Source organism: Anabrus simplex, chromosome 1, assembly GCF_040414725.1.
Source record: "Anabrus simplex isolate iqAnaSimp1 chromosome 1, ASM4041472v1, whole genome shotgun sequence".
Lineage (NCBI taxonomy): Eukaryota > Metazoa > Arthropoda > Insecta > Orthoptera > Tettigoniidae > Anabrus > Anabrus simplex.
The window spans coordinates 964,982,591-964,997,718 of NC_090265.1; the positions used below are offsets into that span (position 1 = coordinate 964,982,591).

Sequence of the window (15,128 nt, forward strand, 5' to 3'; positions counted from 1 at the left end):
GAAAATTCTTACAATTATAAGAAATATACGGATGTAGGCTAATTTAATTTCATCCTCCTCATCATGAATCATTTGGTGGTCTTTAACAAAATATCAACGTACGGACGGCATTGAGATCGTATCCTATTCTACTCATGGCTTACTCATGGATAAATGGTCAACTGAAGACAGATTATATTCATTAACTACCTCAAAAATACGTAACTTGGAATATTATTTCCCTTAACAACACAACTATGACCATACTCACGAAGAACAATAACTATCACCAACATTAATCATCATAACCTCATATCATTATTCACATTAAAGAACCATCACTTCACATTTCATATCAATATCACATTTCACTTCACAGTACAGTAGAAGTCTGTTATAGCAAGAATTCACAACAGCGAAAAATTTACTCGCTATAACGGATTGTCGTTATATCCCATTTTGTATAAAAGTCGGAAAACCCTTCATGCACTTTAAAATCGGTATGAAACGGCAATCAGTTTGTTCAAAACTTGCGTTTCCGCAGATTATATCCACAGTACGGCTTACTTGTTTGTTAATTTTCGTAATCCGATACTACGTGAAAGTGTATGTTTAATTTCATTCTGAAAAAAAATAGTTCCGTATTTCTCCTAATCCAAGATGAACCCCACTTTTTCCTTCAAAAAATTTAAATCAGGCTCAAAAAGAAGTTTGTAAAATCATACAGGCCTACGCATTTTTAGACGCCAAACATTGACTTTCGTCATGCCGTATTTCTTTTTTTTTTTTTTGGCGGCTGCACAATTATTCTTTATTTCTGTGGGTTAAAGGACCAATAACTTAACATTGGCATCATAATACTGAAGAGAACTCGTTGACATTTTTCCGGCAATACCTATTCCATACGTCTCTACAATACAACGATCCATCAGGAAATTATTCTTGCTGTCTATAAAACAGTTACTTTTACGCAACGTCAGCTATAACCGGCTACCGCTACACGCACGTCTCGCTTGTCGGGTGCGGCCACATTCAATGGCTAGCGATGTATAGGCCTAATCGCGAACGTTGAAAGTCAACAAATGAGTTTATTGCGCCACGGTATGGCCAACCGCCCTTGCGTTTATCGTGCACATACCTCATAATTTCATCATCAACTTCTTTAAAGCGTCCTTGTTGCGGACCACTGAATGCATTTTTGTACAGTACGCATTTTTTTTTAGCTCTTTGTCTTCACGCTAACGCCAAATATTGGCTTTAGTTAGGCCTATGCCGTATTTTCTTGCGGCTGCACAATTTTTCTACATTTCCGAGTGTTTAATAAACATTAACTTAAAATTGGCATCATAATATCGACTAGAACCCGTTGAAAATTTGCCGGCAATACCTTTTCCATGTATCTTTACAATACGAATATCCATCACGAAAATTTTCCTGCTGTCTATAAACCTTAATTTTCTAAGCGTCAAGTACAATAGACGCGTTATGACTCTGCCACTGAGTAGCCATGGCTTTTCTAAGAATTCGAAGGGTCGCATGTTTTGATGCCATTCTTGCCATTCTGCAGATTTGAGAAACACACAGACACTGTACACTGTACAACTGGTAGCGATGTGTAGTAAAGAGGCGGTCGTTTATTGTCAATGAGTTCTGTGCGCGTGTGAAAAGAAGCAGCGTGGTTACCGTGGTAGTTGCCAGTGGTATCCATTAACTTACTGTTAGGCCACGAATGCAACAACCCTTGAGAGTTTTTGCATGAGATTCTGAGGAAAAAAAGTCTTGGATTCGGAGAAATACGGTATCACTCCAGAGATTTCTGTAGCTAACACCTCAGCTTTCTTCTTCAAACAGCGTCATCTAACCTAACCGTATATGTAGCCTATCATGAAAACATATTTGAAACGCATGTAGAGAAATAACCTCCTCGCGAAAAATTTACATATAAATAGCCGTAACTAGACTTGAGAAGATATGAAATATCCTCTGAAATCAGTGATGTACTCTGCCATATCTTGAAGTGTATGTCATTCTTACATAATTTCCATATATAACACAAAAATTAAGATATCGTTTATTCAGTCTTTATTTTTACGAGTTAACAACTACTATAGACCATGTTATTTACGCATTTATTAAGAAAACGTGTTATACTCTTTCATTTCGAATTTTCTTTAGAGAACAGCAGTCGATGGGTATTACTAATCAACTCCAACATCGCCTTTGAATGTCAACGAGAGAGCTCGCAAATGCACAAAGTGAGAAAACTATACCGTACCGAAGATGATCGATCGCATTTTGTTGCAAACGTTTCAGTTTTCTTATTCAAACAGCGTCACATATCCTAACTTAACCATACTATACACATGATGAAAACACACTTCAAGCGCCGGTAGAGAAATTATACCTTTCTCACTATAAATTTTCATAATAGCCTTTCCGTAATTTAACCAGATGCGACAAAATACAAACTAACGTATGAAATCAATTAAGCACTCTGCCATATCTCGAGGTGTATCCCATTCTTACTTAATTGCAGTATTTAGCCTCACAATTAAGCGGTCGTTTAGTCAGCCTTAATTTTTAACGAGTTAACAACCGTTATCGGTCACGTTATTTACGCATTTATTACGAAAATATGTTCTCTTTCATTTCGAATTTTCTTTACGGAACAGCTGTCGACGGATATTACTAATCGACTCCGACATCGCCTTCAAATGTCGACGAGAGAAATCGCTAGTGCACAGAGCGAGGAAACGATGCCGAAGGTAATCGATCGCATGCAATATCATCGCTGGGGTGCATAAATATCGGTAACGGAAAAAATCGCGCGCGCTTAATCGCTCGCAATAACGGATGGGCCAGTGATAGGGTTCTCGCTGTAACTGAAGGATGATACACAGTTTAATATAGGAATTTTGAAGGGACAGAAAAAAGTCGTCGCTATAATGGAGTTCTCGTTATATGCCGTACTCGCTATAGCGGACTTCTACTGTATATGCATTAGCTCATTCCAACTCGTCGTATATCTCACTGTCATCATGGACCGTGAACTTAACTACTCTGTCATAGCTTCAATCTTTTCATAATTCCAAAAGATATTACCACATCCTTCTATATAGTATGCATTTCCTACATACGATCTCATTTCTACTATTACTCGGTGTCATAAGTTCTCACATATGCTTAACATTTAACTCAACATCGTATGAAATTCGCCAATAGCTTAAAAATTAACCTCCTCTCATATTACATTGACAACATTGCAAACGGATGCTTTATTATCACTGGTTGACTATACCCTACATATGGATTTGACGTATAGGTCTGATGAATACCTAACATCCTTTAACCTAACTTTGGTACCCGTCTTCTCGTATATAATTATCACACTGACACTAACTAGAATAGCACTTTTATAAAAGAAACAAATAAATTCTTACTTGTATATTTGACTTTAAGAAAACTTATCTTTGCTTTGCATTTCCCGTAGTCGTCTCATGCCCGGGTGGATGGACATGCAGGCATAGCTCCTTGCATTTCCCTTATTTGTTTGGGAACTTCTGGGACCGTCTCATCTGGTTACTGGTCTTCATGGGCCCGCAACGTCATCCTGCTGCTTTCATCTGGGCAGCCTCACCTTCATTTTCTTAGTGCATCATGGTAGTAGCTCGAGCAATTGGAACAGAATAAGACGTCAATTTAGTCAATGTCGTCATCTTATGGCTATACTTTCTTACTATTTGCATGTGATAAATAAGGATTGCTCTCAGAAGAGTTGATCTCAGAAATATTCTAACAGTTTGGAATATGTAAAGGTGATTATTCCACTCAAATTATGGAGATTGTGTGTTTTTAATATATTTTTCCTTTCTTTCTTCTTGGCGATGTTACAGTTCTTTAGCCGCTCTGAATTGATGGTATTGGCTAATACGTCGTCTTAGGTGTGTAACGTGACGTATCCCTGTAGAATCTTTTTATATTTTAAAATGCGATTTAATTTTGCGGTGCGAAATAATTTGAAGCGCTAATACTGCAGAGAATAGCTGTGAACGAAGACTTCTCTCTGTCTTAGGAATAGAATTCCAGTGTAATGATATTTTCTTCCTCTTGCGATTGACTGTGACGTTCTTCTTCTAAGCCAAATTGAATGAACGTTAAATTTTTCTTCTAATAATAACTCTTAACAATCTTCATACGTCATTCTTTTATCACCGCCTTCTAAGTTTCTTTCTCGCCTAGCGCTTGACAAAAACATTACTACTTTGGCTCATAGTAGTATCTGACGTTATAATATCGACGCTCTGATAACTTAGACTCCATTTTTGTTCCGACTGGATCTTGTTGAGAACAGCGAAATGGCACAATATTTCATCATTACTTCTTGATTTCCAGAGTTTTGTAGTTCTTAGTGGACCGAGTATTTTCCATATAATTTTTCTTTCCAGTACTTCTAATTTATTCAGCTTGTAATTCAGTACTACACACTTACTAGTGTATAGGCAATCCGGTTTGACTACAGTGTTGTAGTGTTGTATTTTGAGGTTTTTAGATAAACACTTTTTGTTGTAGATATTCCTAGTCATACCATATGCTCTTTCCATCTTGTGTATCCTTTATTCTACAGCGGATTTTTCCAAACGATATTCTTGAATTGTTTCTTCCAAATATTGAAATTTCTTTACCATTCTCATCTGACCAATTTCTGTTACAAGAAATTCTGGAGGATTTTTATATTTGTCATAAATTCGTTCTTTTCTACAGAAATTCTTAAACCTGTTCTGTTGGTTATTTCTTGATTATTTCTTGACATGTATTGCTGCATTTTTCAGTTTTTCTGAAAGTATGGCAAAATTATCTGCAAATGTTACACAGTTTATTTCAACACCTCTGTTCTTTCTTCCCAGTGTTATGGGTGATAGCTTGTGTTCTTTCAGTTTTTCATTCCAAATTATTACTATTTTTTCCAGGACGCAATTGAATAGGAGTGGAGATATACCATCACCTTTCCTTACACCTGCATTTATTCTGAATGATTTAGATACTTCACCCATAAATTTTACTTTTGATATGGTATCTGTGAGGGTTTTACCAATTAGGTTTGCCAATTTGGTTTTAACTCCAAACTCTCAAATTATTTTATCTTGAGTTTACCTATCAACAGAGTAAAAAGCCTTTCTTAAATCTATAAATGTCTTTGGAGTTCATTAATCTGTGACAGGTTGAATATCTGTTCTGAGCAAGATCTGACCTTTTCAAATCCACTAAGATATTCATTCAAATGACTGTCAAAAGTCGCTTCTACCCTGTTCAGTAACATTGTTGAAAATAACTTTTAAGCCACTGGCAAAAGGGATAAACATCTATAGTTGTTGACATCTTGTTTGTTACCTTTCTTTATGTAAAGGATGTATAATAGCCACTTTCCATTCTTCCCGGATCTTCTCCATCTGCCAGATTTCTTCAAATATTATTTGAAGATTATTTATGATTTTTTTGTTGTGACTATAAGTTCAGCTGTAATGGAGTCTTCTCCACTAGCTCTGTTGTTTTTTAGGGTTTCAATTACTTTCTCAATTTTTTCAACAGGAGATAGCATCTGCTTCTAAGTTTTCATGAATCTCTAGAAATTCTAACTTGTGGTTCGGTTCTTCATAGTTCAGTTCTTTTGTGTCCTGATACTAATGATTCCTTTTCCCTCTCTTTCTCTTCTTGTCATCACCACTGTTTTGCTCTCCTCCACACTGATTTTCATACCATATTTCTCAATATTGTCAATATTGCCCCTAGTTGGATTTGAACTTTTGTATTGTTGACTCCCCAGATCACTACCGGTATGTCATCTGCAAATTAAAATATTTTCATATCCCCTCCATGTCTTGCCTTTGTTTTCTTTACAATGTCATCCATAACTATTATAAACATAAGTGGAGACAATACACTTCTCTGACTTACAAGGGACCAACAATCAATGTTAAGAAAAATTGAAACCGATTTATACACCATGTGAAAGAGCACACTGACATATTGAAACCCTTGAATATTATATCCTATCGTGCATATACCCATATACAAGTTACAGGATGGTAAAGATGTGCAGGTGGGGGTTGCCAGTCACACATGTGAGTTGTTGAGAATCTTCATTTTGTCTGTTTTGTTCTTGAGATCATGTAGTGTTATTTGGTGTTCATTAATGTAATATTTAATTTCTGTGATCCATTTAATCCTGGTATTGCTATTCCATGGTTTTTCTATTATTTTTCTACTAATTCTAGTTTCTGGTGTGCTAATAAGATGTCTGGAAAATGAGATGTGCTCCTTTCTAATTGTGCTCAATACTTATGAACTGTGTTATTTGAAGCTATTCTCCAATGGCCATTAACTTAATATTGTTTATTTGTAAATGTTCTAATTCTTCTTCTTTCTGTCTTATGTATTTTATGTGTAGCACCTGTTGAGCATCTACATATCATAATAAAATAATAATAATAATAATAATAATAATAATAATAATAATAATAATAATAATAATAATAATAATAATAATAATAATAATAAACAAAAATAGCAAAATATGAAATTAAAACCAAATTTAATTTATGCCAAGTTTGCCTTGCTTAAGCCTACAGGTCTAACAACGACAACTACGGAAGGATTGTGGAACGTGGAAGGAACCCTAATGAGGCCATGAGATCGTTGTGGGGAAAGAGAGACGCGCGGCAGCCACCCGTAAAATAAATATGTCTTAAACAAATTAAAGTATAACATAAAAGGAGCAGAGGCCAGCTAACAATGTAGGAAATAAAACTCAAGTACCCTAAACTAAACTACAGCTCTTCTGATAGTGGGTCGTACAGATTTTAAAATTATCTTAGTATTACTAGAGGCAAACTCAATGAAACTTAACACTATGCGCGTGCCGGTAGTAATATTCCTACTACGTGGCGTGCGCCTGAGTGCCGCTGTTAGTAATACTTTTTTTTTTTTTGCTAGGGGCTTTACGTCGCACCGACACAGATAGGTCTTACGGCGACGATGGGATAGGAAAGGCCGAGGAGTTGGAAGGAAGCGGCCGTGGCCTTAATTAAGGTACAGCCCCAGCATTTGCCTGGTGTGAAAATGGGAAACCACGGAAAACCATCTTCAGGGCTGCCGATAGTGGGATTCGAACCTACTATCTCCCGGATGCAAGCTCACAGCCGCGCGCCTCTACGCGCACGGCCAACTCGCCCGGTTAGTAATACTACTATCACGATCTTTGAAATTCAGCCACTCGAAAGCTATTCATGTTATCGAATTAGTTTTTGCTTTGACGTGTTGTCAATTTCCTTTACTATCATTAGGTGGTGTTGTTGATTGATAGTGATTGGTGGTGCAACTTAGGGACGATGTTTCATAGCCATGTGCGCTCGGTTAGATTTTACGTAATTGCTGACATACGTACTCCTCGCGTGCTCCGGTTAGATAAGCTCAAATTTATGTGCGTATGTTCTTGTTACCATTGTCGGGACAAATACGGTTACACATAATAATAATAATAAAATAATAATAATAATGGTGATGATAATAACAATAATAAAACCAGTAGTAAATAATGCAGTGGCGGAGTATTCATATCAGAATTTAGAAGCGTGACGAGTATCTTTCGATACGCAATATTAAACCAAATACAGGGAACACTTACAGGCCTAAAAATGACACGAAGAAAGAATGTGGAAGCTGCTGGAAAACCCTACGAGGTCTATAGGAACGTATAACGTTATGGGGGAGAAAAGACTTACAATAATACACCCAACAGACAAATAATTATTAAGGAAATGAACATACAATTATAAATGAATAAATAAATGAACTGCGGATTAACTGATACTTGAGATACAAACAAGAGATGTGTAAGTGAAACAATTAAACTTTTCGGTAACGAACAAACTTTGACATGACGATTCAGAATTTACAGAATGAAAGGAGGCAACCTTAAACGAAACAAAATGAATTACACAATTCAAGAAAGTGTTACAGTTACTTACAATTACAACTAAAGTTAGAAAAGAAGGTCTGCCTCTGAAAACAATACGTTGCGGACTAGCATAATCGCTAAGTCATATAAATGCTCTATTTTAGAAAATGTGGAAAACTAGAGGAAACTTCGGCACACAAGATGAACTTTTACATAATACTGAATTTACATTAAGTGGAAACAAGAATGAATTTAAATAACATAAGGCAAAAACGAAGCGCTTACCTTTGGCGGCAGACGACCCATTGCGGGACGGACGCAAAACGCATCCGCCCGCTGTAGTGATGCAAATTCAAAGACGCGGACAAAGTGACTCGCACCCGCGAGGAGCCACAAACAGGAAATAGAGTAATAACAAATGACCAATAGCAACACTCCAGTTTGCCACATTCACCAATAAAAACAGTTGTACTTTTGACCAATGACAATGATGTTCTAGAATTATGCTTTCTGCAGAATTTGCATATTTACGGATATTACAAAATGACAGGAAGGGCCACTTACACGTGGCACACTCTGCCTCACAAGTCATGTATAAAATTTCCAAATCCCTTTCTATAATTTACAGAAAAATACAATTTAAATCAGGAAATGTAAATACCCAGGTCTCTTTGAACATAAATCTTCTTCATAGTCCATTTCTTCATATGCCTAAATGTGTAATAATTTTTAAATAAGAAAGCCTCATACAATAATTTGCTTTGCACAAATTCTTCAGTTTTTTAAATGTTTTTTTTTTTTTTTTTTTTTTTTTTTTTTTTTTTTTTTTTTTTTTATATTACCTAAAATGATGACAAGACAAAAATTTACATTTACATAATATTACATAATAAGGACTTCTGTTGCTTCACTGATTTCTGCTCACCAACGGCCACAGTTCTAATGATAGATTATATGACTTCACAGATTTAGAATGAAAGTGCAGTGAGGCAACAGTCTGTAATCATCTCTCAAGCAGTCGATTTATACTGTATAATTATTGAGATATGGATCCCGAACCTTCTACAAGTAAAAGAAATCCTACGCGCGCATACAGCCCACGGATAAGTGAACAGATTATTACGGAACTTGTGAACGATTCAGATTCTGATCTGTATGAAAGTGATCGTGAAGAAGAAAATGAAAATATACAAGTCCCTCAGGATGCTGAATCATCACAATACACAAAACCTTGAGCTTGTTGAATACTTCAAATATTTGGGAAGTGAAATAATGCAAGATGCAAGGTTGGATAAGGAGATCAGTTCCTAAAAAATGTTTATTTGTATATCTTATGTTTGTATGTCTTATGTTTGTTTGTTTGTTTGTTTGTTTGTTTGTTTGTTTGTTTGTTTGTTTGTTTGTTTGTTTGTTTGTTTGTTTGTTTGCCCAACCCTTGTCATGTTTCTCTATTCTCTACAGGGTTGGGTATGAGGTGTGATGAATCTGTCATGGTGGGTTTTCATGACCAGATGCCCTTTCTGACGTCAACCTCTCATCGGAGGAGTTAATGATATGAAATGAATGACATGATATATGATAGTAGGAACTGAGAAGGTGAAACCAGCACATGGCCTTCTAGCATCAAGGGGTCTGCTGAAGGCTTAATGTCTCCATCCAACGGGCGAATCACCATCAACAGCATCATGTGCCCTCACTCCTATATGAGCACTGTGCAGAGGTTTGGAATTTAATCCAGGCTTTTTGCACGCCATCTAGTCATTAGAAATAATATACAACCACCTCGCCTACCCTGCCAGCCAACAATCTGATGGTGAAATTTTTTCGACCAACGGCACTCGAATCGGTTAACCACAGTGTCAGACCATTTAGACTTTAATGCCTTAATGATCATGGCAACCAGGCAGACAGGAGTTCCTACGAAATGTAAAGAGATAATGTACCAGATGTACTGTACTCCTATATTCACATTTATATCAGAGACTTGAATGTTGACAACAAGAAATGAGAGTAAAATTCAGGCCAGTGAAATGTTCCTGAGGAGTATCGTAGGGAAGACAGGGTGAGACAGCGTAAGAAATGTTGAGGTCAGAAAAGGGATAGGAGTAGAAAAAACTGAATGATAGGATGGAGAAGATAAAATGAGGTGGTTTGGACATGGTATGAGGATGGAGGAGGGAAGAATACCGAAACAAACAAGTATTGGAGGCTAAGATAGAAGGAAAGAAGGCATGAGAAAGGCCCAGAGGAATATGGATGGACTATGTCAAGAACAGTATAAGAAAAAGAAGGTTGGACTGAAATACAATTACTGAAGAAGAGTAGTGGAAGGGGAGACAATGGTGGAGAAGTACTATCGACACCCCGACCTGGTAGGAGCTGGACAAGGGGAAATGAAAATGAAAATGATGATGATGAATGGCAATCACAGTAATTTTCGATTTATCACTGAAGAAGACATGCCATATCAGAAAACATCAGCAAAGATTAATTACAATAAAAACCAAAAAACAGACTACAAATTGCTATTTATTACAGAACAAGTACAACCATCCTCTCTTACCTGAAAATATGTAAGTCCAGACAGATAGAGCGTTGGTATTATGTGAAGCGTGGTTCCTACAGCCAAGAGAAGCTCAAACTTATGGATTGAGTGTTTATAATAACCACGGAAACCTAAACACCAGATCTTGAATAATGTTTCCAAATCTAAAAATATTGTGAATGCTACCTGAAATAAAGCAAAGAATACCGATTTATTAAGAGGAAACATTTTTTAACAATATGCTTCATGTAGCACCAACACAGATAGGTCTTATGGGAACAATGGAGCAGGAAACAGCTAGGAATGGGAAAGAATCAATTTGGTTTTGATTAAGGTGTGAAAATAGGAAACCATGGAAAACCACCTTCAGGGCTGCTGACAGTGCGGTTCCAACCCATTATCTCCCAAATACATGCTGACAACTATGTGACCCAAACCGTAGAGCCACTTGTTTGGTAAAGGAAGAACTAATATGCTTCATCTCTCATAGTGTCATTCCTATCTTTCTATACAGGCTGGTCGGAAACAGTGTGAACCAGATAGAGTGCTGGTCATGCTGATAAATAGTTTGAAAGAAATAATTACATATCTCTTGCTGTCGACACTTTAGCAGGTGCTGAAGTTAGTCAAGATCGCTTCACAGGTGAATTCAAATGAGCTTTGTGAGGCGGTGTTGCTAAATCTAGACGTGGCTTAAGACCAGCTTGAGAACACCAATCGACGAAAAAATTTGCCGGGGGGGAGAGATTTGAACATGGACCTCCAAGTTCACCGCATTGCGCCATAGCAAGTACACTACAATGACATTGTCTGAAACCCACAGTGTGTTTGATGCTGATTTCTCCGCATCGGTAGCTGCTAGGCAATCGGTCATTTAACGGAAAACTGGCATGTGTACAGTGGACTTGGACTCAGATTGCAATGCAAGCTTAGTGAGTATCAACATCTCCATACAATGGTTCGAAATGTGTTGCTGCATGGAATGACATGATAAGGAAATCTTTTGCTGTAAATCCTCCTCCGTTCCTCTGGTACATTTTGCTGGGCAGCGCCATAAACTAAATACATATCAGCAAATTCCCCAAAAGAGAACCGTTGCATCACGAAGTCGAGTAAGCTTGCGTTGCATTGTGAGCCCAAGTCCACTGTACGCATGCCAGATTTCTGTAAATGACCAATCACCTACCAGCTACCGATGCTGAGAAACTGGCATAAAACCGGGCGGTTCAATCGGTGTGACCGTAGTATAATTGCGATCCTGTCAAATTAGAGATCCGTGTTCAAATCGCACTCCTGGTGTTCTCAAGCCGGTCTTAAGCCACGTGCTGATTTAGCAACACCACCTCGCAAAACTCATTTGAATTTGCCTGCGAAACAATCTGATTGGCTAACTTAAGCAGCTGATAAAATGACAATGGCACATGGTATGGAATTATTTCTTTCAAATTATTTATCAGCAGGACCAACACTGTAACGCTCATATACCCAGGTCATACTGTTACTGAACACCCTGTATTAACTTCATTTATTTATTTATTTATTTATTTATTTATTTATTTATTTATTTATTAATACATCCATAACAGGGTACATCCCCAATTACAATGGATGCTACAAAATACAATCAATATATAAATGGTACCTATATATACAAAAGAATATTGTGTCATTTCAGGTCTACTGTAATCGGCAGTGAATTTTAGGTGACGGGACTGTACACCACGTGTTCCACGCCGAGTGTTCGCCGGCGAAATCAAAGGGGTAACTTTCTTTTATCTTTTTATATAACATGCTGAGGGGTGAAGACCAACATTATCACCGCAAGAAGATATGGATAAATTTATTAATACTGTTGGACTCTCCATCCATGAGAAACATTACATTTAAAACTTCCCATAATATCAAAACTTCAGATTCGGCGTTTTAACAAACATTCTCCAACGAGTATGTATAAAAGATTTGATAACCTATTTTAGGAAGGTATAAATTATAATATTATGAAATAAAATTAATTATGGAATTAACTAATTAATTAATAAAAAACCATGGGACATGTTATTTACGACATTGAGGAATTTAGGACGTCAATTGAACCACGAGGTACGCTGGATGTCGGAGCTCAGAATATATGTGGTGCATACAGTGAAGGACACTCTCACTTGCTACGCGTCGTTCATTTGCTCACTTGCTGTTAGATTCAATATGCAGTGAGGTCTTGTAGACCTGGACAGATGTTGCTCGCTACCACGATGAGAACAATCTCATTTCTCGATCGTTTTAAGTGACCATTTAGATTCATACAAACGTCAATAGTGTCATGAAGAAAGTACGTATCATTACCTGTCAATTGTGAAACCATGACTTGAGAATCCATACTAATATTTTCGTAAGTTTCAGTGAACATCAAGAGGTACCAGTTCGTAACTGGATGAGGCAATGAAAACCAGCATTAGGAAATTTATTTACCCCGAAGTCATCACCCATCTCATCATGCAGCACTAAAAAGGAGGACCGATGCTGACAGCATCCTAATGTCATGAATCCAGCCTAGAAGGAAACCAGGGTCATCAAGACATGCAAGTTAAGTTGACAATTAATTTATACTGGGTATTATCTGTTCTATGTAGCTGTAATAAGTAGTTAACGTTCTTCTTGAAGGGACTATTGGTTGAACAGTAGTTTGAGTAGATTTTTAGCAACTTTATCATGACATTTCCTTGTGTTATACGATGCTGAGTCTGGATTTTCTTCAATTATATGATTTTTAATGTGCGTGATGGCTGTATGTCAAGATCATCGATTGTGCGGGCTTGAGTAAGTCATGTCATCGGACGAGTATCTGGTTTAAATATTAGCCATCGGCTAACCTTTAGTGAATATTATTTTTCCATTCAATTATTACGATATTGAGGAATGTGTACATGTAATATTTTTACTTTACGGAGTTTATTTCTCCTATATTTTTCTCAAAAGTGTTTGCTACATTTTCATAAGGGAGTAAGCTCATCTGACGTATGAATGCTACGCTAGTGATATGGATAGATTTCTTTTGAATCCAATTTCATACTTTTAAGGCAGGACATTGTTTGATTATTAAATTCATGTGTGGTTCAAGTCATTTATGTCAATTTATGTTATATTTTAGACGGATGTTGCGAATTATACTGATATTTTTCCTCTCACGTTATGCCATGTGGAGAGATGTTGTATTGGATTATGATAATTTTATGTGCTATTTTGGGATGAATCTTCGCGTCACTATGATCAGAAGCACATGTAGTCTATTTTCTGTGATGTTGTGCATAATGATGAATGAATATTTAGAGATAATTTATCGTCATTTGATATATCTATGAGTAGTTGTTTTTCGTGAGAGAACCATAGATGGTAGTGTGTTCACAAAGCATTATCAAACCACAAGGTAAACCATGTCTTCTTATAAAATCAAATTGAGCGTATGAGATTATTAGAGCCTCTTGTCATACTGGATGAGCATCCTCACAATGATATAAATCGTAGCTGTATGATACTACCCAATTCCTCAATATTCGATAGATTTTCATAACGACTTGCGTTCGATGTAGGTATTGACGACCTTACCAGTCCCCATCACCCAGACCATTTCCATCGGATTGATTACTATTATTTCAGGCCATCATTTATGGGACTATTTCATCTCCATTAAAATGGATGAAAACGTGTGGACACGTGTTGTAATATTTGTAAAATAGTATTTTTAGTCGTAGCTGGTTGCATTTCTTTCCTTGGTAGATGATGGTAACGGGAGATTTATTACGTGCATTTCTTTGCATTATTTACACAGGTTGAGTGACTTTTATTTTATTGTAATTTATTGATGTGCGTGTCACCATTGTTGTCCTAAGTTTTGGCGTTGTGTTAAAGATTTAATTTTAATTTCTTTCTTTTTTTTTCTCCACTTTCTTACTTTTGTCACGTAAAGTCAACTGTATTCTGAGGTTACGCTGAACAGATAGTAACTGAAATGTCGAGTTATATTGGAGGGACATTTAATCAAGCAAAATTAAGTGAAATTTAAAGTTAAATTTTTTTGTATTTTCATATTTTGACCAGTCACGTAAATTAATTATTTAAAATCCTGTTCCAGATTTTCCGGCATGATTTGACATGCGTACGAGCTTCATTCTCTTAATGAATAAAAATTAACATTCATGAAATTTGAAAATGATGATTCAATGTAAAATTTTGTTAGAATGAGTAGGAATTTATTTACATGTACCATCCCATTTGTTTTATTTTTGGATGTACATCAAGATTGAGCGTAAAATTTAAAATTTTAGCGATCATTTTACATACCTAATCATAGTTCTCAGAATGACAAAAATTTTGTAATAAATCATCTACCATTGATTTGTATTTGAAGGTTCGTTATTTGCCAATATCTGCCCATTTCCTTTGATTCACACCATTTTGGAACATGTCAATCACTTACTGATCACCCCTGAGGGTGTCTTGTGTTTCTGATGTAGTTAGTCGCGGCATAAACGGGCAGAATATATAACAATAAAATAAATAAAAAACACGACTGCCATGACTAAATTAAGAATAATTTAGACATATTTTCAATAAAACATACAAACATATAAAATATCAAAATTAAAGAAGAAAAAC

At 36.4% G+C, this 15,128-nt stretch overlaps 1 protein-coding gene across 2 annotated transcripts in view; it reads right to left on the reverse strand.

Annotated features, from left to right (window-relative positions):
- The window catches only part of na (sodium leak channel non-selective protein na), a 711,066-nt gene that overhangs the window by 478,270 nt on the left and 217,668 nt on the right, over positions 1–15,128 (reverse strand). For both annotated transcript variants that reach the window (XM_067148870.2, XM_067148869.2), the window contains exon 9: positions 10,497–10,664. In XM_067148870.2, the coding sequence (XP_067004971.1) occupies positions 10,497–10,664 (168 nt within the window). The remainder of the gene's footprint in view (positions 1–10,496; positions 10,665–15,128) is intronic.